The sequence below is a fragment of the Pholis gunnellus genome, assembly GCF_910591455.1.
Source record: "Pholis gunnellus genome assembly, chromosome: 4".
NCBI classification, from domain to species: Eukaryota; Metazoa; Chordata; class Actinopteri; order Perciformes; family Pholidae; genus Pholis; species Pholis gunnellus.
Window position 1 is genome coordinate 7,958,918 of NC_136530.1, and position 24,235 is coordinate 7,983,152.

The following is a 24,235-nucleotide window of genomic DNA, read 5'->3' on the forward strand; positions in this document are numbered from 1 at the left end:
TTTCAATGATGCATTTAGAGATGAGTGTACAACATGAGACAAATCCCTAGTAGTATTTCCTGTATGAATTATATCAGACATGTAAATGTGAACTATACCAGCAGAGCACAAACGTTTTGCATTTGATTGTATCCAGTTTATTATATGAATTTTTCTCAGATATTAAAAGACTGAACGCTAAATATTCTTCTCTACCTTTTTATTGATAAAGCACCAATAACATACGATCACACAACAGTCTATTTTTTTACCCCTCTTCACGCTGCAAAAGCCTTTTTTTTATCTTACAGGCCCTTCAAATAGCTTCATGTCGCCCGTTATAAAGTAATCATCTGACATTTCAAAGTGAAGAATCTATTCCCTGACCTTTCTGTGTTTACCGAGGCATTTTGATACAGAGAGCAATCTCTACTTTCATCTCTTGAATATGTGAGCATGGAATCAATCACTCGCTTTTAAACTGAGGACACTGGGAAAAACAGTCCACGATGCTGCGAAATTAGAAAAGCTATTGGCAAAATGGGACTCACTATGAAAAAAAAAGCTGATTTTAATGTGCTGCACCAGTGCATTTTGATTTGGGCTTTTAGCTTGAACTCAATTTTCTCCCTTAAGTAACTGCAGTTGAACTGAAAGAACAATCAAATTAGAAACGGATTCAGTTTCTCAACGTATTTCATCATATTTGATTTGATAAAGGCAACTGCAGCTTGTAATTGTACTGATCAAGTTAATTATTTGCTTCGTGATGGCAGGTGGTATACGATGTAAAGTAGCATATAGGGCTGAGCAATATATTAATATTTGAATTAATATTGTGATATCGATTAGATATGGTGTTAGATTTTGGATGTCGTAATATGTGTTGTCTTCCTACACAACTTACCAGACTCATTACCAGCTCAACTTACCAGCTGTTCCATCATTTGCCTTTTTATCCCCATTGCTAATTATTATCAAAAATCTCATTGTGTAAATACCTTGATGAAGCACCAGCATCGTCGCAATATTGATAAAGTATTTTGTCAAAAATATTGTGCTGTTTGATTTTCTCCGTATATTCCAAACCTAGTCGCATACTATTATCTCTTTTCTGACGCCCAAACATGGCTGAGCTGAATTTGCTGCGTAATGTTTTTTAAAGTCTTAAAATAACACCTGGTCTGTTTCACATCATGGGAGAGGGTCGATTTAGGGCAACGCTGTGCTAATATCCCCCTTTGAGAAATAATTGATGAGCAAACCGTGTGTGTGTGTGTGTGTGTGTGTGTGTGTGTGTGTGTGTGTGTGTGTGTGTGTGTGTGTGTGTGTGTGTGTGTGTGTGTGTGTGTGTGTGTGTGTGTGTGTGTGTGTGTGTGTGTGTGTGTGTGTGTGTGTGTGTGTGTGTGTGTGTACGTTATTTTTTGTGCCTGGGCCAGAGGGAAGCATGCTCCATTCCACCTGCCTGGGCATCATACTATTATATGACACAATAAAGTGGATGCACAAACATCTTGGCCGGTACTCACCAATACCACAACATGTACACATTGCATGTTGCTAGGTAACTAATGGGCAGCTATAAGTGGGAGCAATGACCAGGACGAACTGGTGTGTTATCATTTCACCAGGATTTACAGATACTCTTACTTAGATTATTAGTTATCAAACCATTTATGAACTCAACTGCGAAACTCGCATCAAGCCTAAACAAAACAGTTGATATTTTGCACCAGAAGCATGCAAAAAAAAGATAACGCAGAGATAAATGTTCCTTCCTGTAGGCGTGTGAATAATTACACTATCTAACCGCGGATCATACGTGATCCTTGCCTCCCACGTTATGGCAGCATAATTGTGTTGCCATGGCGATGCAATCTGCTGCTATCACTTTGGTCCGGCACCAGATTGCAACCAGAGGGAAGTCCACCGCCTCACAGTCATCTGCGTGTCGGGTGCAATAAAGGGTTTTGCTGAATGTTTGCGGTGAATGTACCGGCATGCGGAGGTTATCGGTGTGTTTTAATTCTGTTAATGAAGAGCAGAGAAGTGTGATGCTGTTGCAGAGTATATTGTTCAAATCTACAGAACTTTTAATTTCCAATGATATCAAATATGCATTGACTGAACCATCTCAACGCAAGGTCCATTTAGTAGCTGTTCTGTAGCTTTCGATTGTATCAGACAACGTTCTTCAGTTCAGCTTTCATGGCATTTCAGATTTTCCAATTTCAATTTTTTTCCGAGCTCTCTGAGGACGTCTTGTCTGTTGTTGCTTACTATCTCATCACAAGTTGAGCAGCTGTTCTGGAGCTTTCGGTCTTATTACATGATCTTCCTTCCGCAACTGGAATTTAATAAGTTGTCTTTTAAGCCAATGTCGACAAGAAGTCCTTAAAGTGCTCAGACAAATTGACACTTTAACGTCTGTAGTTCCACAACAACTGCGCGACGTCATCGGCTGAGGAAGATCTTGTAATTTGAATGGAAAGCTCAGGAACAGCTTCAAAATGGACCTTGTGGATGTGGTTCAATCTCAACTGCTCTGAAGCTTTGGAACAAGAAGACGCATACTGTCATTATTCTTTTATGCAAGTATCTTCATTCAGTAACTTTTCCCCCCCAAAATGTCACATTCTTATAATGCTTCAGGACATCTGCAGAACTTCCTTTTCAAAGTATCCCGGAAACCCCACAAGGACATCACATTTCCGTTTGTATATTTACCCCACAGGGGTTTGTTCTGCTTGTTTGTCTGTTTGTACAAAAACCTGCTGGTATTTACCTGTAACCTGCTCTTCCTCTCCTCTTCAAGATAGACAGTTTGAATATGTGTGTTAATAAAAAAAAAACACAAATATGGTGCAGCTTTTTTTCGAGTTCGTGGTAGGTTTCATTGCAATGCAACATTTGTGAACGTGAACATGATGAGTGGGTGTTAGAGTGGAAGGCTGGCTGCCAAAGGGTTACAAATGCATGAATTCCCCAGAGTGGTTCAGAGCAGTGAGTGAGCGAGCAATGAGTACTACTGTGTGTTTATACTACAGGCTCCCTCAGGACCCAAAGCCAGCGTTTAATAAGCAGGATGGGTGATACTATCTATGTGTAGTTAATACACGTTATTATAAAGTGGCTGTTTCTTTTCTCACATTTATCTAAATATAAAATCCATTAAGAAAGCAGTTTATTAAGATTATTTCACATAGGCAGCAGGTGGTTTATCTGTATTTTTTTTTTTCTCTCCTCAAGCATCCTTAACCTCTCCTCCTCCCACGCAGACCTCCCAGGCGCTCTTCTCCGCCGGAGGCTTCATGGACGAGCACAAGCCGCTTGATAGTAAAACGGGAGATACTGCACTGAAATTGATGAGAGAAGATTCGGTGTGTGGGCAACACTGGTTCATTATCGGCTGCGTTGTGGAGAAAGAGAAAGGCATCCACATGCTGGTGTGAGGAGCGTCTTGGACAGGCGGAGGTGTGTAAGATTTAATTTGTATAACTGGTCATTTTTGTATAGCTAATAAATGATCACTATCTAGATAAGCCTGACACGGTTTGAGTGAAAGTTGTGTAGGTTGTAAAGTTTGAATTCCTGTTTTTGCAGCGTCTTCAGGGAGGACATTCAGGTGAAGACGGAAGGATCTGTCTCCTCATGACGGCTTGACACAACTTAAGGCAGAAAACAGGGTATCTGACTATCTTTTCTTTCTATTGCGGAAAGTTTCATGTCGTTAATGCATTTTCATAAGAGGATCCCAAGAAAAAAAACAACAACAACTAATCATGCATTTGTAAGAAAAGCTGACTGCTTCTATCTATCTATCTATCTATCTATCTATCTATCTATCTATCTATCTATCTATCTATCTATCTATCTATCTATCATGATATTGTAGTTATTTTGATGCATACTGGTTTGTGACAGAACAAGCAGCTCAACTGACTATAAATTAAAGGGACGTAGGTACCATCTATTAAGTATTGCACTTCCATACATTTGGGGAACTTGATTTGAGAATTTAAAAATGAATGGTCAAAAACAAATGCAGTTGTGTCAGAGATCTTGACTTTTGCCCCTGTTCACGCCTCTCCCTCTTAACTCCAACTGTGAGACGTTCAACGGTGAAATTTGAATGTAATTTACATACTCAGATCCGATTGGACAGCTTCTATACCGTCACTCCGCTAAGAAGGTAATTTCCTGAGTGATGTGTTTGCATAGTTTTTTGGTTGTCGCTTCTGTTGAAGACCCGGTAGCTTGTTAAAGTTATATCATAGAGAAGTTGGCCGCGACAATTAGCTTTTCGTCCGTTACTTTAAAGCACCCGTTAGCGAAAAAGCTTGATTATCTAAATGTCAACGTGGCGTTCTGCTCTGAGATATTTGTATTTGGGAACTTGTGCTAAGCAGTCTGCGTGTTGCTAGCCAAAATCAACATTTCAATTAATATCACAATTGTTAATGTGAGTTACGGCTGCACCTAGCTAGCTAAGCTTGCTAACTTAGCGTTTTTTAATGCTACTATTTAATGCTGCTATCCCCTATTTATTTTCTTGTATGTTTAAGTGTGTTTATTTTAGTTTGTTTACGTTTTGCTTCTTGCTTTTTGAAAAAACTGCTAAGGCACACACATAACAAGGCTATATCCTTTAAACTTTGGTTTAGCTTCAGAGCATTTGCATGTAGCTTAACCGTTTAATGCATGACCATAAATGTTGCTACTGTAGGTCAAGCTCCAAAAACACTGAATCCTAAAAATTCTGTTCAGAAGACATTATCCTGAGTACTCTTCGCGATGAGCAAACCGATTTCCATTTGTAAAAGTGTTGCTTCAAATCCAAAGATTTTGGTCTGGATGTTGTATTGTGTACATCCCACTGTCAATATGTTGTTCAAAACGTGGCTTGTTGTACTATCACATGAACGGGGTTATGTGCAAAGTGTTCAGGGAAGTAGATCATCAGTGTAAAGAAACTTTGCTGAAGGCGCAGAGTCGGATTAGGGGATGGAAACTAGATGGCTGGATTTGACTTTTAATGGACTTGTCGTGGACTGAAAAAGGTTGGCAGTGCAGTGTGCATGTGCGCTCGTGTCTCTGTGTGAGAAGGTCAGGCCATATGAGAGGCCTTTTCATGTCTGTCTGCTTATGAGAGCAGAGCAGTGAGACGCCCTGTCATTGTGCCTCTCAGCTCTGGACACTCACACGCCGTCCTGACTCTCTGTCTACCGTTGACAGTGTTACCTGACTTTGGTCAGACTGTTTGACACCATGAGTGGTGAGTAACCAGCGAGCAGTTCATTGTATTTTGCAAAGCTTAGAAGCTTGTTCTACCTCTATAGTTTGTGTATTTATTTGGAGGATACTGGATATTAGCAGGACAGAAAAATTGCTTTTTTGACATTGTAGTACATTTATGACAGCATATAAGGTGTACCTGCTCTCATATTGAAGGAACCATTCTTGTTTTATGAAATCAGTGAGAACAAGTTTTGTGCATAAAATAAATGAAATGATAAGTTATGTCTAAGATATTTCTGAGAGTATCATTATTGTGATACAGCAGAGCAGATAAAGAAAATGAGGATTGACTGTAAAACAGTATTTGAATGTGTATATTACAGCTCGAGATAAGGTCCCTGTGTTTTAACATGGCAGTCTGAAGTGGCAGTCTGTTGAGGTGTGAAATGTGCTCTGCCTCCCAACAATCCTGATGCCATTAAGTTCAACTTTAATTAAATGTGTGCAAGTGTTTAGTACTGTAGTGGTTGTAGATTTAGTGAGATATGTTGTTGTAATCTGTATAACCATCACAGGTTTACAGATTCTTTCCATTACTATTATAGACCATCATTTCCTTGCTGTTAGCTTAATGTTTAAATGTTTATCACTGATCTGTCCTCATTTATTGCTGGATGTTTGGGTTGTCAGACAGAAGCAGAGCGCTGCCTGCAGCCTGGCCAGGACGGAGCAGTTTGATCCAGAGTTGGTGGCTTTAGACTGGAAGTTAGGTTGCTGCTCTGGCAACACAGCTGCTCAAATGAAACTCAGTGACAAATATAATAAAACAGAATAATACAGGGACTAGACTGCAGTTGATTACTCAGGCTGTGAATGATATAAGACTATGTCTTTGAAAATAATAAATTCTGGCAGTGTTTCTGTTCATTTGGCAAACAAATTAAACATTTCAAAACTACACGCAGGTCACAGTTGATGGCCGTGTGGCAGTTTATGGTCGGTGCCTTAACATTTGAGTATTCTATATTAATGTATTTACAAATCTGTATACTTTATTCAAGTCTGCGTTTAGTTGCAGGCATGATTAAAATGATAAACTCACCTCATCATATTGTCCAATGAAAAATTATCAGAAACAGGGATTGTTGGAGTATAGGCAAAAGAAGGCTGTTGCTGTACTTTACATTAGTGTATCTAATTCGTTTAAGCATGGCGGTTTTCTGTCTTTATGTTAAGCAGCTGATGTTTTTCACAGTTAATTCCTTCACTAAGGCTTCATAGTTCCTTCATCGTCTTCTTTACTGGGCTCACACTAGACATGCACAGAGCATGACATTACATTTCGTTGTCATAAGTGGTGTTAGACCATTTCTATGCTAATGTAGAGCTCTAGAAACGGTTAATGGAGAAGCTTATGATTTAATGAATGCACCTTTTCATCCACCCTCATCCATTCAACACTCAGAAATGGTGAAATATAATCACCAGCACTCTGTTGAGTCCTTCAGACTTGTTTTAAATCACTATGGCTGCGTTTTACATTTAATCAGATGTTTCCTCCATACACACATACACACACACACACACACACACACACACACACACACACACACACACGCACACGTGCACACACACACACACACACACACACATGCACACGCACACGCACGGTCATCTCAGAACCTATAAGAACAATAGACAAAAGAAAATCAATAGACAGAAGAATTATGCAAACAGAATAGATGAAAACTTTAGAGATCCCCCTGGGAAAAAATGAAAACATAAAGGTGTCGGACGTCAGAGTCATTATATTGTAAAGGACAAGCCGATGAAGAGGCTGGCTGTATACTGTATTGTTCTTTAAGCGCAGGTCTGTTTGCAAAGTGTGATTAGGAGAAAACATAGATAACCTAGATAGATAAGGAGAATTGAGACCAACGGCCACGTGCGACTTACAGACGGCTATGTGTCGGTCAGCAGAGGGAAACACGGTAAGACTACAGAAGCTCAATGTTTTCAACTTTAAGTGTTGGTACAGTTCTTATATATTGAAACATATTAAAATAATTACCACAGTTAAGATCTAGAAACAGACACTATTTACTTTTAGTTAATACAGTTTTTAATACGTAGTTAAGGAACCAGACTTGTAGCTTGTATTCAAGGTCATACAGTGTAATTTAAAGGTAAACTGTAAACTGTTTAAATTAGCTTTGTCAATTAGAGAGGACCAACAAGAGGACACATATATATATATATATATATATATATATATATATATATATATATATATATATATATATATATTAGAGCTGTGAAAAATAACGCGTTTACACGTTATGATTAAATTACAGGATTAATTCGTTATTTTTTTTTAACGCATTTAACGTATGCGCAGAATGAGCTTCCAATATCCCACAATTGACCGTTCGCCCCCTTAGTTACTGTTGCTACGTGGACAAAACTCCCAGGACTGTGAACCCTAAAGCATGGCGAGGACGGGGACTAAGGAGGACGAGGACGGTAAGACTACAGAAGCTCAATGTTTTCAACTTTAAGTGTTGGTACAGCTCTTATATATTGAAACATATTAACATAATTACCACAGTTAAGATCTAGAAACAGACACTATTTACTTTTAGTTAATACAGTTTTTAATACGTAGTTAAGGAACCAGACTTGTAGCTTGTATTCAAGGTCATACAGTGTAATTTAAAGGTAAACTGTAAACTGTTTAAATTAGCTTTGTCAATTAGAGAGGACCAACAAGAGGACACACATATATATATATATATATATATATATATATATATATATATATATATATATATATATATATATTAGAGCTGTGAAAAATAACGCGTTTACACGTTATGATTAAATTACAGGATTAATTCGTTATTTTTTTTTAACGCATTTAACGTATGCGCAGAATGAGCTTCCAATATCCCACAATTGACCGTTCGCCCCCTTAGTTACTGTTGCTACGTGGACAAAACTCCCAGGACTGTGAACCCTAAAGCATGGCGAGGACGGGGACCAGCGCTACATCTGTCAGTGTCAGTGATACTTTTTGGAGTAATATCTCCGCGATATTCTCCGGATCAAGGCAAAAGGGACTGCAATATGCAGTGGAAGGATATATCCAAAACATTAAGATCACGAAGGTGACACAACAATAATCGAAGCAAAAGCATACAGGTCTCAATCAAAAAATCTCTAATGCAGTCAGACGTTAGCTGCTATCCAAACAAACTAATGTAACAGACTGTCTCATGTTTGTCGTTTCTGGTGTTGAAGATATGTCCCATCAGCTTTGCCGTAGAGAGGGGGCAATTCCCGCCTCTAGGAAAAGGGGCGTAAACGTAAACGGGAAGACGTTATCGTTTCACCGTAGCACTACCAGCCTAAAGTACCATCTCAACGCGACGCATGCGTTGGTCGGTGAGGGGAGTTTAAGTGGAATGCGCCAAACCACCCTCACTGAACAACGTAGTTCCCTCACTAAGTCTGCCTGTGACAAGTTGACTAGCACAGTTGCCAAATGGATTGCAAAAAGCTGTAGACCGATTAATATTGTTGAGGACGAGGGGAAGTTTTGCGAGTGGCAACGGGGGACTCGAGCATCAAAGCACCGCAAAGACGCACAATAATGACAAAAATCGGTAATATGTGATTAATCATGATTAATCCACAGAAACCTGTGATTAATTTGATTACAATTTTTAATCATTTCACAGCCCTAGTTTATTCATAATCTTAACAACTGAGACAAAATTGCCATAAGTATTTAAACTTCGACTTTATGAACAATGCTTTTACTTTTGATACTTCGGTATTAATTTAACAAGTACTTTATTTATATACGATTGGTAACTAAGTCCACTATGTCCCAGCCAGTATGTATCTGTCACTACATAGCAAGTGACCCGCAGTGCACCATATTTTACACAATCAGCTTCACTGCGACTCTGATTATTGTGTCACAGCTTGCCTTGGTTTTGATTTGCAATCTTAAAAAAATGATTATATCTCTAAAGCACAGCAGCCCTGGTCCATTTGATGTGACTCTCCCTCCTGTTTACACTCAATGTTCCATCATCTGTTTTTGGTTTGGGAGCGGATGCTTTCTGTCTGTTGAATATCAATATCAATGTGTGTACATTTTTCATATCCATCCATATTCTACCCTGCCAAAAACAGCACATGAGAAAAACGCAATATGTGACAGATTATTTCTCCCTTCGTTGTCTGCTCCCTGCCCAGTTTCCCACGAGACCTGCCTCCTGGACCAGGTGCTGGAGCTGATTATGAGCGAGAAGCCCCCGACCAGTGCTAGTCTCTTCCTAAACGAGGACGCGGAGAGACCCCCAATTCCAGAGAGAAAAGACTTGAGGAGACGCCTACGCAGGGCCATGGAGAAGAGAGCCAGCAGCTTGAAGGAGAGGATGAGCTCCGTCACTCGGGAAAGCGTCAAAGGTTTCCTCAAGAGGAACCTGTTTGTTTTATTTACTATTGCCGCCGTGGCTCTGGGTGAGTAAAGAGGGAAAACAAGTGGAGATTTAATAAATTTCTCTGTGGTCACTTGACTTAGTTTGACTTTTTGTACATTTGTGCTTTTGTGTGTACGTGTAAATCTATTCAGGTGTAATCCTGGGCCTTGCTCTACGCTCCCACAATCTGTCCCTGAGAGAGATCAAGTACTTTGCCTTTCCAGGGGAGCTTCTAATGAGAATGCTACAGATGCTGGTGCTGCCTCTCATCGTCTCCAGTCTGGTCACAGGTTGGCTTTTAATGAGCACAAACATATTGGTGACAAACTCTTGCAGCAAACTGAATTCAAATGGATTAACTCTGTCTCAGGTATTTCCTCCCTGGACAGCAAGGCGTCAGGTAAGATGGGTATGCGTGCAGTGGTCTACTACATGGTGACAACCCTGATTGCGGTTTTCATCGGCATTGTTGTCGTGATAATCATCCAACCGGGGAAAGGCAGCAGGGACAGTACTGTAGCCAACAGTGGGAACATAGAGCCAGTTCAAGCTACCGATGCTTTCCTGGATCTCATCAGGTAACAGCTTGGAGACTTTACTTAACTTACTTATGAAGGTGCACACCTGGTGTTGTTACAATATCAGTTGTTTTGAGTCACAATTGTACATCTTTCACATTTAAAGTAATAGTTGGAAATAGCAAGAGTCAGATGAGAAGATCAATGCCACTCTTACACTTAATATGATGCTATTTTCAGAAGCCAGTTAGCTTAGCTTAGCAGCAGCCTAGGGATAGTCTGGCACATAACGCCGGACACCACACATAACCCTTTGTTTTTGTATAGATTGAAAGACACAAGATATACATGATGAGTAGTGAGCTTTACAGATGCTGGAAGGTAGTTTTACCTTTGGACAGAGCTGTTTCCCCCTGTTTCTAGTCTTTATGCTAAGCTAAGCTAAATGGCTGCTGGCTGTAGCTTCATATCTAATGAACAAGTGTGAGATTGGTATCAATCTTCTCATCTGACTTTCGGCAAGAAAATTAATAACTATCCATTCAAAGGCTTTATATAGCTATGAGGACATCAAAAGAATAGTTGGAACAGTGAGAATTTACCCAAGATTATCCCATGGTTATTTATTAACATGTTGTAGTATTACAACATGTACAACCTGCTGCGATGCATGTGATGTTTTATAGAAACATGAGCACAAGAAAAATAATGTATCTTTTTTTTTTTTTATCTCAGGAACATGTTTCCTCCCAATCTGGTAGAGGCTTGTTTCAAGCAGGTGAGGCTGTCTTTTCCCATCAGTCACATTATATGACATCACATTTTGTTCCTCATATTCCACTGTCACAAACTTAAAACACCCAAACATAATTAAGGTGTTTCATTTCCATGCTCTCTCTTGCAGTATAAAACTGTGTACAAGAAGATTGTGCACACAAGGAGCGTGCCATTGACCCTGAACCTCACTGACTCTCTCAACATGAGAGAGTCTGACCTGAGTGTGAACATCAGCAGAGTGCTGCACACCATACAGGTGGGTGACGGTGGAAGACTTCTCCTCTGGGGGAAATAAGACACAGTTCTATATAAATATTGTCTGGTGATCCAATGAGGGATTGCCTTCTCTTTCTTTCTATACCTTACAATTTGTGTCAATCACCATTGCAGAAATTCATATCATGTTTCTTTCCTTACACATATTTTCTATTACAGGAGACAGTGGAGGAGACTGTCCCTGTGTCCGGGTCCTCTAATGGAGTGAACGCTCTGGGTTTGGTGGTTTTCTCCATGTGCTTCGGTCTGGTCATTGGCAACATGAAGCAGCAGGGCCAGGCCCTCAGGGACTTCTTTGACTGCCTCAATGAAGCCATCATGAGGCTGGTGTCCATCATCATCTGGTCAGTAAAGACACACCAGTTTTGTATGCAGTTTAACTTCCTTGTTTTTAAGGCATTGTGATTCTCTGATTATAAAATGTGCTATATTGATTAAAGTTTGACATGACAAGACCGGATTACCTTCTTAAAAGCCTGCTGACTTGCTGGTGGGTCAATCATTTTTAGACACAATTAACTTTTATTTTAATCTCTAGAGGAGATCCCACAGCTTCCAAAAACACCTAATACAATTAGTTAAGTGTAATATTTCAATTTGATAGACAGGTTCAGCCATAAAACACTTGGTTTTAATAATTCAAACGTTGCATAGATTCAATGGAGAGTTTGAACAAGGTGATAGATGGTACTGTCAGAATTCAAGAGTATTGTATGTGTATTGCTAAAGATGATGAGTAACAATTACAATCCTAAATGCTAATCTGTAAAGTTGTAAATTGTAGATTCACAGAAATTAATGAAGCAGTTGTAGTGCTCTTATTCTGAAGGCCTAAGTTGGTTTCAGAAATACACTTTAGTGGCTTAACGTGCGTGTCTGTCTCTCTATCTTCCTCTTAACACAATCATCTCACCTCTCAGGTATGCTCCAGTCGGCATCCTGTTTCTGATTGCGGCCAAGATTGTAGAGATGAAGAATCTGGCTGAGGTGGGCGGTCAGCTGGGGATGTACACCGTGTCGGTCATTGTGGGTCTCCTAATCCACGGCCTCTTTGTCCTGCCACTGCTCTACTTCCTGGTGACCAGGAAGAACCCCTACACCTTCATCGGTGGTCTTCTGCAGGCGCTCATCACTGCTCTGGGAACCTCATCTAGGTGAATGGCATCCTCTGTCCTGCTCAGATACCGGTGTCCATGACCTTAAAGGGATAGTTTGGGTATTTTGAAGTGGGGTTGTATGAGGTACTTATCCATTGTCGTGTATTACCTACAGTAGATGGAATACACAGTAGGGAATACTGTGTATTATACTATAATGTTGTGTTAGTCTGACTGAGTCCAAAACTCTCTCTCCCTGCATATTCAGCTCTGCTACCCTGCCCATCACTTTCCGCTGTCTGGAGGAGAACAACCGTGTGGATAAACGAGTGACACGTTTCATCCTCCCTGTGGGTGCCACCATCAACATGGATGGCACCGCCCTCTACGAGGCTGTGGCAGCCATCTTTATTGCCCAAGTCAATGACATGGACCTAAACTTTGGTCAGATTCTGACCATCAGGTAACTCTACTTTAGTTTTGGTTTACACCATAGACAAAATACTGTGGATGTTGGAGGCATGGAGCCCAAAATGTCATCCTTTTTATTCTAACATCTTATTGCCTCAGATGAGAGGATTACAAAATCTCATGTGACTCACATGTGCAGCTGTACAGAATCAGGTAGATTCTACTGGAGGCAGTATATTCCAATGTAGACCCGATATGTATCGAACTCGCAAAAGGATCAGTGGAAAATAATGATTTGTTCATATTTTGGCCAGCTCTACCACTAGCATAATCGACCCAAATCTACGGTCAAACTGTCAGCAGTCGAGTTGCATTGTGGGTTATTTAGGCACCATGTTTTGACCAAGCAGCAACCACCTGTGCTGATAAATGAAGCCAACGCCGAAGTGCCACAAACTGCAGTTCATCAAATGGCCACTAGTGGCTCGCTCCAAAAGCGAGTCAACACCCATAGACCCCATGGTAAAATGCAGCACTTTGTAAATAACCTGGTAGAAAAAAGGTTTTGCATGGATTTTGATCCTTTTTTAACTTTCAATTGTCAGTTTGAGTCCTACACGTTAGAGATGTGCAATGCTGAATCGGTGGAATTACATTTTAAGGCCTTTTAGTGTTATACTGCAGGTGAATTGTGTTTTGCCTCTCTCTTTTCTTTGTATCATTTTATGGATCTATTAGCTTTGTTAATGCTCTTAATGTTTTTTAGCAACACCTTTCTCAGTTTTCTCTTACTGCACAGTTTGTACAGAAACGTTCTTCCACATGAATTACATCCTTCATCTTTATAAACTCTTAGATGCTTGTTTAACAAAGGAGATGTACTTATGACTTCTGGTGACTAGTAGTTCTCTTGAATACCTATGTTGAATACACTTATTGTAAGTCGCTTTGGATAAAAGCGTCTGCTAAATGACTGTAATATAATGTAATGTAATGCATAACCAACTCACTCCAGAAGAGGATCAACATGGTTTATTTACACCATAATTCACCTGGTCAGCCTTTTCATCAATTCGTCGTATCATACTAAAATTACCTTTATAGTATCATCCTCTTAGACAACACGTGCACAACTTTCTACATTTAATAGAAAACAGAATTGTGTGACAGGCTCATAGAAAATGTACATAATTATATAACTCCTGGTGCTTTTCTCACTCTACTACTCCCACCATCCACCGCCAGCACATGTGCTGTTTGTTTGTTTCCCTTTTATTAAATGTCTTCGCTCTCCTCTACATCCCTCCCACCGCCCACTCAGTATCACAGCAACGGCTGCCAGCATCGGAGCAGCAGGCATCCCTCAGGCTGGCCTGGTTACCATGGTGATCGTATTGACATCGGTGGGACTGCCCACGGAGGACATAACACTGATCATCGCTGTGGATTGGTTCTTGTGAGTTCCCACTAAATGTCAGCTTGATGGGGATTGGTCTGTGTATACAGTTCTGTGGGTCTGCCAGCCTAAATGTCATTGTGAAGCTTCAGAGGTCCCACCACTACAAAGGTTATTGATGCATAATGCAGAGTGACAGATTAGAAAGCCTGTGTTTAGAGGCACATGCATGCATTTTCAGCTGTGAGTGCTTTTACAGGAGATAAACACGAGTGTTTTCCTTGTCTGTATGCCTCTGCTGTATATTACTTTCTCCTGTCTCTTATCTGATTCTCTCTCTCCCCAGGGACCGCTTGCGGACCACCACCAATGTGCTGGGTGACTCCCTCGGGGCGGGAATCGTGGAGCACCTTTCCCGTGGAGAGCTGCAGAGTCAGAATGCCGAGGTGCGCAACTCTGTCATCGAGGAGAATGAGAAGCCCTACCAGCTTATCTGTCAGGAGAATGATTCACTCAACCACCGCAACAGTGAGACCACAATGTGAAGACAAGAGCTACACCCTTTAGGGCTTCATGTACCAAAAGCATTTAGCTAGAAGGTTGTCTTGCAATGATAGTTAATGGTCAACTCAGCCAGTGCTTGGGGTTCGAAGATCATTTTTGCAGTTACAGATGCAAACATACATCTTTCCTTCAAAAATAAAAAAATTCCCGGCGAGACAAGGAAATACAAAGTCCGGCCCAGAGGTTGCTTCATGACAGGAAACAAGTAAACATGCTGTCAGGAACAGTTACATATCCAATCCTTTTTTTTCCTGGAGTGCCAGTTATTTAACAGCATTTTGCTGTTTTCTGTTTTATTTCAATGTCAGGAAAGCTCAATATGACAATGAGAGTTCAGAGTCATTTAAAAAAAGTTTTCAGCTTCATTGTGTTTTCAAAGATTTGTATAATTTATCATCTATACAGTCTAAGCAGCATAAACTCCTTACCAGCATCAGTGTTAGAATACACAGTATTATTAAAGAGAAATACCACCGTTCATAAAAAAAGTACACCAGCTGTGTTTTTCGACTCTTGTGAATATTTCTATCTGCATAATTTCTGTTGCATGACTTAACACTTAATACGTATAATTTTTTTGTAAACACTTATTGATTGTCATTCTCATTAAGACTACCTCTAATAGGACGTATATATGGAGCTTCTACCATGCTTCACACAGAAACACTAAATGGAGCATATCAACAGGATGTTAATACATCAGTGTCAGACATGTTTTGATTGTTCTTATGTTATTTAAGTTTGCTTGCGCAATTTAACTACAATTTTGAATATACTTGACTGTTAAACATTGGAGATGATGTGAAGGAGAATCTTTGCTTTACTTTTTGAAGTTGATATATTTAAAGTGACTTGTTAGAATGTTTTTCACTCAGTGCTTTCTTATAAATCCTGTATTGGTGTGTATTTCCTGTATTTCTTTGGTGCTATTGCTTTTTAATTTTGGGTAAAGGACTGTACTACACAGTAATTTAATGGGAACACCTGTAGTTATACTCTCTTTTTTTATCTCCTAGTTATCCTTTTTCCTAGGTGAAAGTTAGTTTTTCTATTTTAATGTTTGATTTATCTTACGTTGGATTTTTTTTAAATTATTAATTTATAAAGTATAAACAAATGCAGTTTCAAGTTTCAAGACCATAAGATGATTTTTGTTGTTGTGGTTACAACAATGTGCTTAACATCAGTACACCATTGCACCCTCCAGTCTGTGTTTTTCTGCTTTATAATACTATAAACATTTAATTTAGTTGTATTTTGACTGGAATAATTTATTGCAAGCTAATGATTGATTTATTTTTATTGTTTTGTGAAAAGGTACTGTGAAGAAAGTTTGTGAATGCCTTGAGAAGTTGAATGTACAGTTGCTTTTTGCTTTTTGGTGTTGATTGTTTTAGAGGAAAGTGTAGTGAATTATTCTGAAAGTTATTTACCATTTAAAACTCTTCTGACTGTCACCTTTATGCTCATTAAGAGGTTTGACTTTAGTTTTGAAGCTTAATGTTATTTCAGTGAAAATGTCAACATTTTGATGGACAGCTTATGATAAAATGTGACAAATAAATGGCTCAGGAATTTAACTGTGATTCTCATTATTGTGTTTGTGGCTACCCCTGGTGGAGGACATTCTCCTGTCCAGAAGTTGTTCTACTTAGAGACACAGATGGGCCAAATTGAATATGAGAAAAACGTTTGAAATAATAATGAACAATAATTACATGTAAAAACGTTCTGCTGTCATTGTAGTGCATTACATTACGAAATGGACCCAAATCTCACTCACTGATCAATGAATGTAACGAAAGCATTCACATAGATAATACTTTCATGTATTTACTTAAAGTAAACAAGGTTTTAAACCCCCTTTTTCTAACTTGTTGGTTCATAACAAGGCTGTAGCCATGCTAGCAGCTCTGTGAGGCTACACGGCGGTGCTTTGGGCTAAGTGCTATAACGCCAGCATGCTAAAAATGCTCACAGTAACAATGCAAACATAATATATATATAAATATACATGATATTTTACATATACAAAATGTAGAATGTTTACCATGTTCATTGGTTTAGTTTTGCGTGTGTGTTAGCATGCTATCATTTGCTAATTAGCGCTAAACCCAAAAGTACAGTTAAGGATGGATAAACCCAACTATCGGAAAGAAATCTCAGTTTATCTGCCCTGCAATCACAATCTATCCATCTATCTGTCTATCTATCTATCTGTCTATCTATCTATCTGTTTATCTATCTATCTATCTATCTATCTATCTATCTATCTATCTATCTATCTATCTATCTATCTATCTATCTATCTATCTATGTATCTATCTATCTATCTATCTATCTATCTATCTATCTATCTATCTATGTATCTATCTATCTATCTATCTATCTATGTATCTATCTATCTATCTATCTATCTATCTATCTATCTACTTCAGCTGCATTTGGACACGCAGACACACAAGATACACAGCAAAAGACAGTGAGGCAGCTCCAGTTATTATTTCAGATTAATTTATAAAATAGTTCACTTGAGATAACATACAGTGCATTCTTCTACAATACAATACTTGTGTGCTGCACACACAATTGAGCCCTCTAAGTTTTAACAGCCTTGCCATGTGGTGAATTGAATCATGAATACTTTGGCATAGTTTAGTGACGGACTATTGGTGGAAAGGACAAACGTAAACTGCAAATGCTAAGACATTAAAATCTCCGATAGATGCCTGAGGGCCTCATTTAAAAAGATTGACTGGGGTTTTATGGGGTTTTAACAGTCGATACATAGAGTGGACAAAATATCAGGAACGTTTGCTCTTTGTGTGACAGAGGAAGTTGCATCCAGGTGAAATCTTCTCTCTGATCCCACTTTGATTTCACCTGTCTAACAGTGTGTGCAGTGTTATAAACACAATACTGAAGGTATACAAGTCACAAATAAGCATAGAGTATCTTATATCATATACAATAAAATCACTGCTTGTTTATCGTTTGCTTAATTACACCTTTTTAACATCACTCACGAGAAGTAATGTTGCAGAGGGAGACTTTTCCAGGCAAACTCTGGCAAATAACAGTATGAGCCATAAAAACAAAGAAATCAATTCAACTTATCTTACAAGTAAATACACCTCTTTTGAGACTGTTCCAGCCACGTGTTTGAGAATATTTCAAGCACAGTTCATGTTTAAATATCTAAAGCCATTTAAATGTATTGCTGCCCAGGTCTGGTCCCAGGGAGACAGATAGTGTAGATAGAGGGAGACACGAGACGACTGGAGAGTCAGCAAGCTGTGCCTTGTAAAATGACGAGCTGCTGAAAGTTTACTTGGTCTGTAGAAAATGCAAAAAACACTGGATGAGACATTTAAAAGAGAGGTACCTTCACACATTGTACATCCCGCATTGAAAACGTACTTATGACTATGAGTTTTCCTCCATATCTGATGGTGCTCCATCACTCCACATTGAGAACCGCCCAGTTATTTTTCTTGTCCTGGTAATCACAAGAGGAGGAAATCTAGGAATCTTTCAGGTAACATGGAAATAACATGAAAATCTCTCTTAATATTTCAAACCAACCATCATAGTTTAACCACAGTCCACTTTTGAGTGAATCAATTTGCTTAATTTACATCCTATTTGATTATGTTCACCATACAGTATAGCGTATTTCTGGTGGTTGTGTCATGTACCTCTGACATGACGGGCAGGTTGTCATGAGGAAGAAGCCACATGGTTCGGTGGTCCTTGGTTCTCTGTCTCTGCAGGAGCTTTCTCAGCAACCTCTTCACCTTCCGGTCTCTGGGGTCTGCACACTTCACCGCCTTCTTCGTGTAAAGACTATAAAAAGAACACAATACTTATTACATGACACAGGATGGCAGGACACGGTTCTGCACAAACCCCATATTTTAACCACAAGATTGGAGGCACAAGATTGACAACAACAACAAAAAATCAGCAATGATGTGGAGGACTAGAAAGATGTCAGGTGTAGCAAAGCCTCTGAAAGTTTGAGCCCAAAGGAATCGCAAAGTGGAGACGCTGTAGCGTGGCTGAAAATAGAGTCAAATAATGTTTTCTTTCTCCAGTAGAAACAAGTCAAACTGTGATCAAAAGTGGGCAAAGTTGAAGAAAAGAGGTTGGAGAACCACTTAAATAGAAAGGACCAAAAGAAACCACTGTATAAGAATTCCATGTTTTTGTTAAAAAGCAAGCTCCTCATTCCCTGGCTACATCAGATTTCTCTGACCCGCTGGAAACAATAGGTATCACAATGCTGAATGGTTTACTTAACTAAACCCTGCTGTTCTGACTAAATGGCTGCGGCAGGGCTCAGCTGGCTCGGAAGGTATTTTCAGATGGCTTGTTATTCCCACATATTTCCTTTCTTACTTCCCTGGCAAATGCCGCTCCGAGCCCTGCCATAACAACATGACCTGGAAAGATGACAATGCCTCTCAGCCCGGCTCTGCCCTCCTCTAATGAGAGGCATATTTTCCATGCCTGCAGATTGCTGTGTGCTCTTTAGCTCCAGGAGTGGATAGTTGAAATACTTGCATGATGGCTTGTATACTGCAGTCTGGCCCCTCCGTCTGCACCTCAAACCGCAAGACATCTTTGGTACGCACCTTGCCCTGGGAGTACAACATGCAGCACTGAACATCTCTTTGCATCTGCACGCCTTTACCTAGGGAACAAAGGAACAGACAAAGAGAAAGAAGAGCAAGGAAACATTAGAGGAGGGGTGTCAAACAAAAGCAAATTGACAGTATTAGACTAATGTTCCCTGGTGTCAAGCTCAATAAACTATGTTGGCTTCTTCTATTTCAAACCTTTGGCTTTATTCTACCAAGTCATCTTAGACTGAAAACATTTGTCTCAAGGGAGGACAGGAGACTGAACATGACAGCCACAAAAGTTTCAAACAGTATGCATTATGGTACACTATCACAAATAACATTAACGTTAGCTATCGAAACATCTTACATTAGTATTTACTGCACAGAATCATGATTTTGAAACACTGTGAAATCAGTATTCTGATGTTAGCTAAGACTGAAACAGTTTTCATATACAGGCAAATGTTATTTGTTCTGCAGAATGTGCTCATGCCTCTAGTTCCATATAGACACACACTCATGGACACTCACATGTACACACAAGAATGTCAGAGGAATTACAATGGCATCCCATTGTGCTGCGAAACATACGACCACGGCAGACAGAGAAAGTGAGAGAAAGAGAGGAGGAGTGTGTGTTTGTGTGGAGGGAGTGCCACGATGCCTTTTCATCCAAAGCAAATGTGTAAACAAATTAAAGTGTGATGGAAACAGCAGGAGCATTAAGAGCTAGCTGTAAAATAGGACAGGGCTGCTCTGCTGTGCCATAGAGGATTTTCAAATCCATCCTTTGGTAACATCACCGCACTTCCAGTGCTTTCACAACATTTAAAACAAACAAACAGACGAGACGACACCATCACGCAGACTGAGCCCTGAGACTGTTTCTTTCTCTCTGTGTTGAGTGATGTGTGATTTCAGATGCTCGTCCTCCCGCGTTCTGTCCCTCTGTTTACATCCGTGCCTTGCTCTCTGCTGCTGCTGCTGCTGCTGCTGCTGTACCCCTTTTCCTCTTTTCTCCTTTTCTGTCTTCGCCATCGCTCTCTTTGCCACATTGTCCACCTGCAGGGTGCATGCAAGCCACGCAACACACATACACAAACACACATGCACACACACACACACACACACACACACACACACACACACACACACACACACACACACACACACACACACACACACACACACACACACACACATACACACACACAGATAGTAAGTATGGTTGTGTCCTACCTTCCACAGATGCCAGGAGAATAACAGTCAGAGAAATAACAGTCAACATCTGCAGCATGAACATGATGAGAATGGCAGAGTGGAGGCGAGGAGAGGAGGATAATCTACTCTGTCACCTCTCCCTCTGTGGCTGCCTCTCTTATATCACTCCCTCCCTCTCTTTATACCTCCCTGCCCATCTCTCACTCACTCACTTCCACCACCTCTCTTGTTCTGTCTTACCGTCTTCCCCTCCCACCCTCTGTTTATCCATTTTCAGTCATTCTCACGCTCAGCCAAACTCCCTCCCTCATCCTCTTTTTCTTTCACACTCATCTCACCTCTCACTCATTTCTCCTTTCCTGCTGCTTCACTCAGGATGGCAAGCCTCATTTGTCTCATTTGAGGCTTTAAATTCCTCCTTCATCCTGCCTCTTATCTTGTCCTTATTGCATTTTTTCCTCCAGGACTGAAAGCAACAAGGATTCATCCTGTAGCTTTCAGATTACATGATAAGCCCTGATTTGGCATGGCACAAACATATTTCATTTCCAAATAATATACAATTAACCCTGGTTTGCAGCTGTGTAGTTGTGGAAACTCTCAGACCGGACAGTAGGCGTGTCTAACTTGTGCATCTGGATCAGTCTTGCAGCAGAGTTATGTTCTTTGTGGGATTCCAGACAAAATGCCAAACACACCGAGAAACTGTGATAAACTGAATTTATTAGCTTAACTCGACCCCGAGAGACAACCTGTATAAATGAATCATGGTTTAGAAATGCCTCTTGTAGATATGCATAGTATTAAATGTACAACATGTTATTCTTGTACCATTCAAACTGAAATGTAAGTGTAATTGTGCTTTTGTTATTTTATTGACTCTTGAAAAGCCTCCCGCAAAGTCCTGGCGAATTGAAGTTAGTGTGCATTTTTATAAAGCTTCTTAAAGATGCAACATATGGGATTCAGATCATTAATAAAGCAGCAAACAACTGTTTGCTATGTAAAGATGTAGTGAAGTCACTCTCCCTCCGTGTGTCTCATATATAGCGCCTTCAAGACACATTTGTTTTCTTTGGCTTTCTCTTGATATTATACCTGGTATTTTGTCAGTTAAACACCTAATTGGGCTAATTTCTTTTGTCTACTCTACCTCTTTTATCTACTGAAAAGTGTTATATTGAATAAAAAAAGTTTGCTTGCTTGTTATGGGTAATGCAACCTCTTTATTTGCACATGTTGGAAGAGGTGTTCCACAAGGTGCGGTCCTCAGCTTCTTACTTCTTGTGTTCAGTTTGTATGCTCCCACTATTTCGGGTTATCTTGAAAACATATCATATCGGCGTGTCATCTTTCTATGTTGATGACACACCGCTGTGTGTTTGATTTCAAACTCACAATGAAGCTTGTTTTCAGGCGTGCATTACGAGACTCTAGTGATAAATGTCACAAATTATTCTTTAAAAAAATAAAGACAAATCTTACATTCTTTTGTTTGGCACTTCTAATCGGGTCTTTAATTTACAGAAGAAACTTCTGTCAAACGTCTGGCAGCCAATATGAAACCAAGGCATTTTCCCTTTTATTTCTTTTTTATGATCTGGCTCATGCCAATGCACCAATTTCACCAAATAAATGGAATATATTTGGCCAATAAAGAGATTCAGATGTTTGAAAAATATGCCCATAATATGTCTTTGCAGCCTCCCCCTGTCTGGCCATAAATCATAATAAAAGTGTTACTTTCCATAACTGAACACCACAAGAACCAACTGAAGGCTCTTTCTGAGAGTCAAGCATCTACATCCATTACAGAGAGGCTTCAACAGAAAACAGCATCCGGACATGATTAAACAGAGAGAAACCAGATAAATTGATGTAGGCCGGCATCTGTTTCAAGATATTCCTTTGAACCGACCTTGTGGTAGAGAAAAATGACAAACACAGATGCCAAAGTCAGACGATGCCGCCAATAACAACAGTCTATAAAATGATTTATCAAAAGCCTGATTAGCTATGACAGATGACACAAATGTTGCTTCATCTCATTTCTTACACATTAAATTGGCAAAGTGTTTAATGTTTCTTGCTAAATAATAACTGAGCTGTAAATCGTATTAATAAGGAAATACATGATTGTGTTTCTTACCATATAAAAATATTTGATTGTTTATGTTATTTTGCTTGGACCACTGCTCATGTCCTTAAAGGGTCTCGCCACCCAAATCACCCAGACTTATGTTACTAACTTGCCATTCAGACAATGCCAATCTTTTACTTGACGAGGTTTTTAGATATTTGCCAGTGAAAGAGCAATGCCGCTCAAATACAATGGAGGTGCACATAACGCCATTTATGGTGTTCAAAGCATAAAAAACAGACTTAGCAGCAATGTTGAGAAACAATGTCCTCGGCACTGAAGATGAACAGAATTCAGCAGTTGACAATACTGTTTATTACTATAGCTTCTAATGTCTGATCTAAATGAAAGGCCCAAGTGAGAAAGAGTCAAAAGTGTACAGACATGACCCGTTTACCCCTCGACCACCAGGTCACCCCAGACACAATACCAGTTTGTTCAAAACCAGTTTATTTTTCACAATGCTTGCAAACTTTATTTCTTCATCTCTTTATTACTATTTCACCAACTCTCCTGTTGTCTCGTGCCTCATGCCCCTAACCTGAGCTCCCCACCTGCACCTCATTTCCTCATCAGCCACTCTCTATATATGCTGGCACAGATCCATTGATACCACATTGTCTCATTGCTTAGCTTACAATGTTTTTTTGAGGTTTTGCCTGTTTAATCCTTTTTTCTCTGATTCTTGTACTTTGGATTCCCCTGCTTGCCCCTTGTTGGATTTGGTTACCTGATTTCTTTTGATCATTGCCTGCCATGAGCTAAGTAAAACTGAACTTTCTTGTTACAGTGATTGCCTCTGTGTCATGCTTTTGGGTTCAAGTCTGTCACTCACCCAGATTCGGTAAAGAATTTGCTCTTTGGTTGCTAAGTTCCTGTAGCTATTCACAGAATGACAACTATTGAACAAACATTTTGGATTGTGTAGTCAGTAAAAATGTAACATGTGGCTGCTCTTCATTCTGATCTGCTGAGGTTGCTGTTGGAGGGAGGAGAAATTTGTATCTTCCCTCAAGTTATTTCTGCTGGATTGACACCAAAATCTGACACTTAGAGATGGTTTAGTTAGCTGAAAAGGTTTCTGTTATCATTCCCCGTTGTAGATATAGGAGACATGGAAACCTGTTATTTATGTTGGCTAGGTATCTGCAAGGAGAAAATGACACAGGAATGCAACATGCTTAACTATGTTTTATTTCATGTTTTTAGTACATGACATTATCACAAACTATTGAGGTTGAGTCCAAAGTAATCTTGCCCAAATAGAGGGTAAATCTGCTATAAAAGTGTTCCTATGATTTCAAAATACATAAATTAACCTCACAAATTAAAACAATATATCACACTTCATTAGCCTGAATGCTTTGGACATTCTGTCCTCTGAAAAGGAAAAAATGTTAAGTACATTGTCAGGGCAATACTGGAACCGTGAGTCACCTCATGCAAGGAAATATTGCTTTCAGCTTTCAACACTAATGTGGGGCATGTAATGGATAG

The 24,235-nt window shown here is 39.6% G+C and overlaps 2 protein-coding genes across 3 annotated transcripts; one reads left to right on the forward strand and one right to left on the reverse strand.

The window, feature by feature from the left end:
• Positions 1-7,637: 7,637 nt before the first annotated feature.
• Positions 7,638-16,323, forward strand: slc1a6 (solute carrier family 1 member 6). 2 transcript variants are annotated; one of them, XM_079158443.1, is made up of 11 exons: positions 7,638-7,740; positions 9,484-9,750; positions 9,863-10,000; positions 10,081-10,288; positions 10,964-11,006; positions 11,133-11,261; positions 11,441-11,625; positions 12,202-12,435; positions 12,647-12,841; positions 14,111-14,245; positions 14,532-16,323. In XM_079158443.1, the coding sequence occupies exons 1-11, from the start codon at positions 7,707-7,709 to the stop codon at positions 14,728-14,730; spliced, it is 1,767 nt and encodes a 588-aa protein (XP_079014569.1). In that variant the 5' UTR covers positions 7,638-7,706; the 3' UTR covers positions 14,731-16,323. The 2 variants fall into 2 exon arrangements, with proteins under 2 accessions (XP_079014569.1, XP_079014570.1); XM_079158444.1 differs by lacking the exon at positions 7,638-7,740 and adding an exon at positions 8,867-8,882.
• Positions 16,324-17,241: 918 nt separating this feature from the next.
• On the reverse strand, positions 17,242-20,774 carry LOC306695185 (uncharacterized protein). Its single transcript, XM_079158359.1, has 5 exons — positions 20,617-20,774; positions 19,316-19,445; positions 18,448-18,595; positions 18,170-18,248; positions 17,242-18,085 (listed from the first exon to the last, which is right to left on the reverse strand). Exons 1-4 carry the CDS (start codon positions 20,678-20,680, stop codon positions 18,210-18,212), a joined length of 381 nt encoding a protein of 126 aa, XP_079014485.1. The 5' UTR covers positions 20,681-20,774; the 3' UTR covers positions 17,242-18,085; positions 18,170-18,209.
• Positions 20,775-24,235: the final 3,461 nt, after the last annotated feature.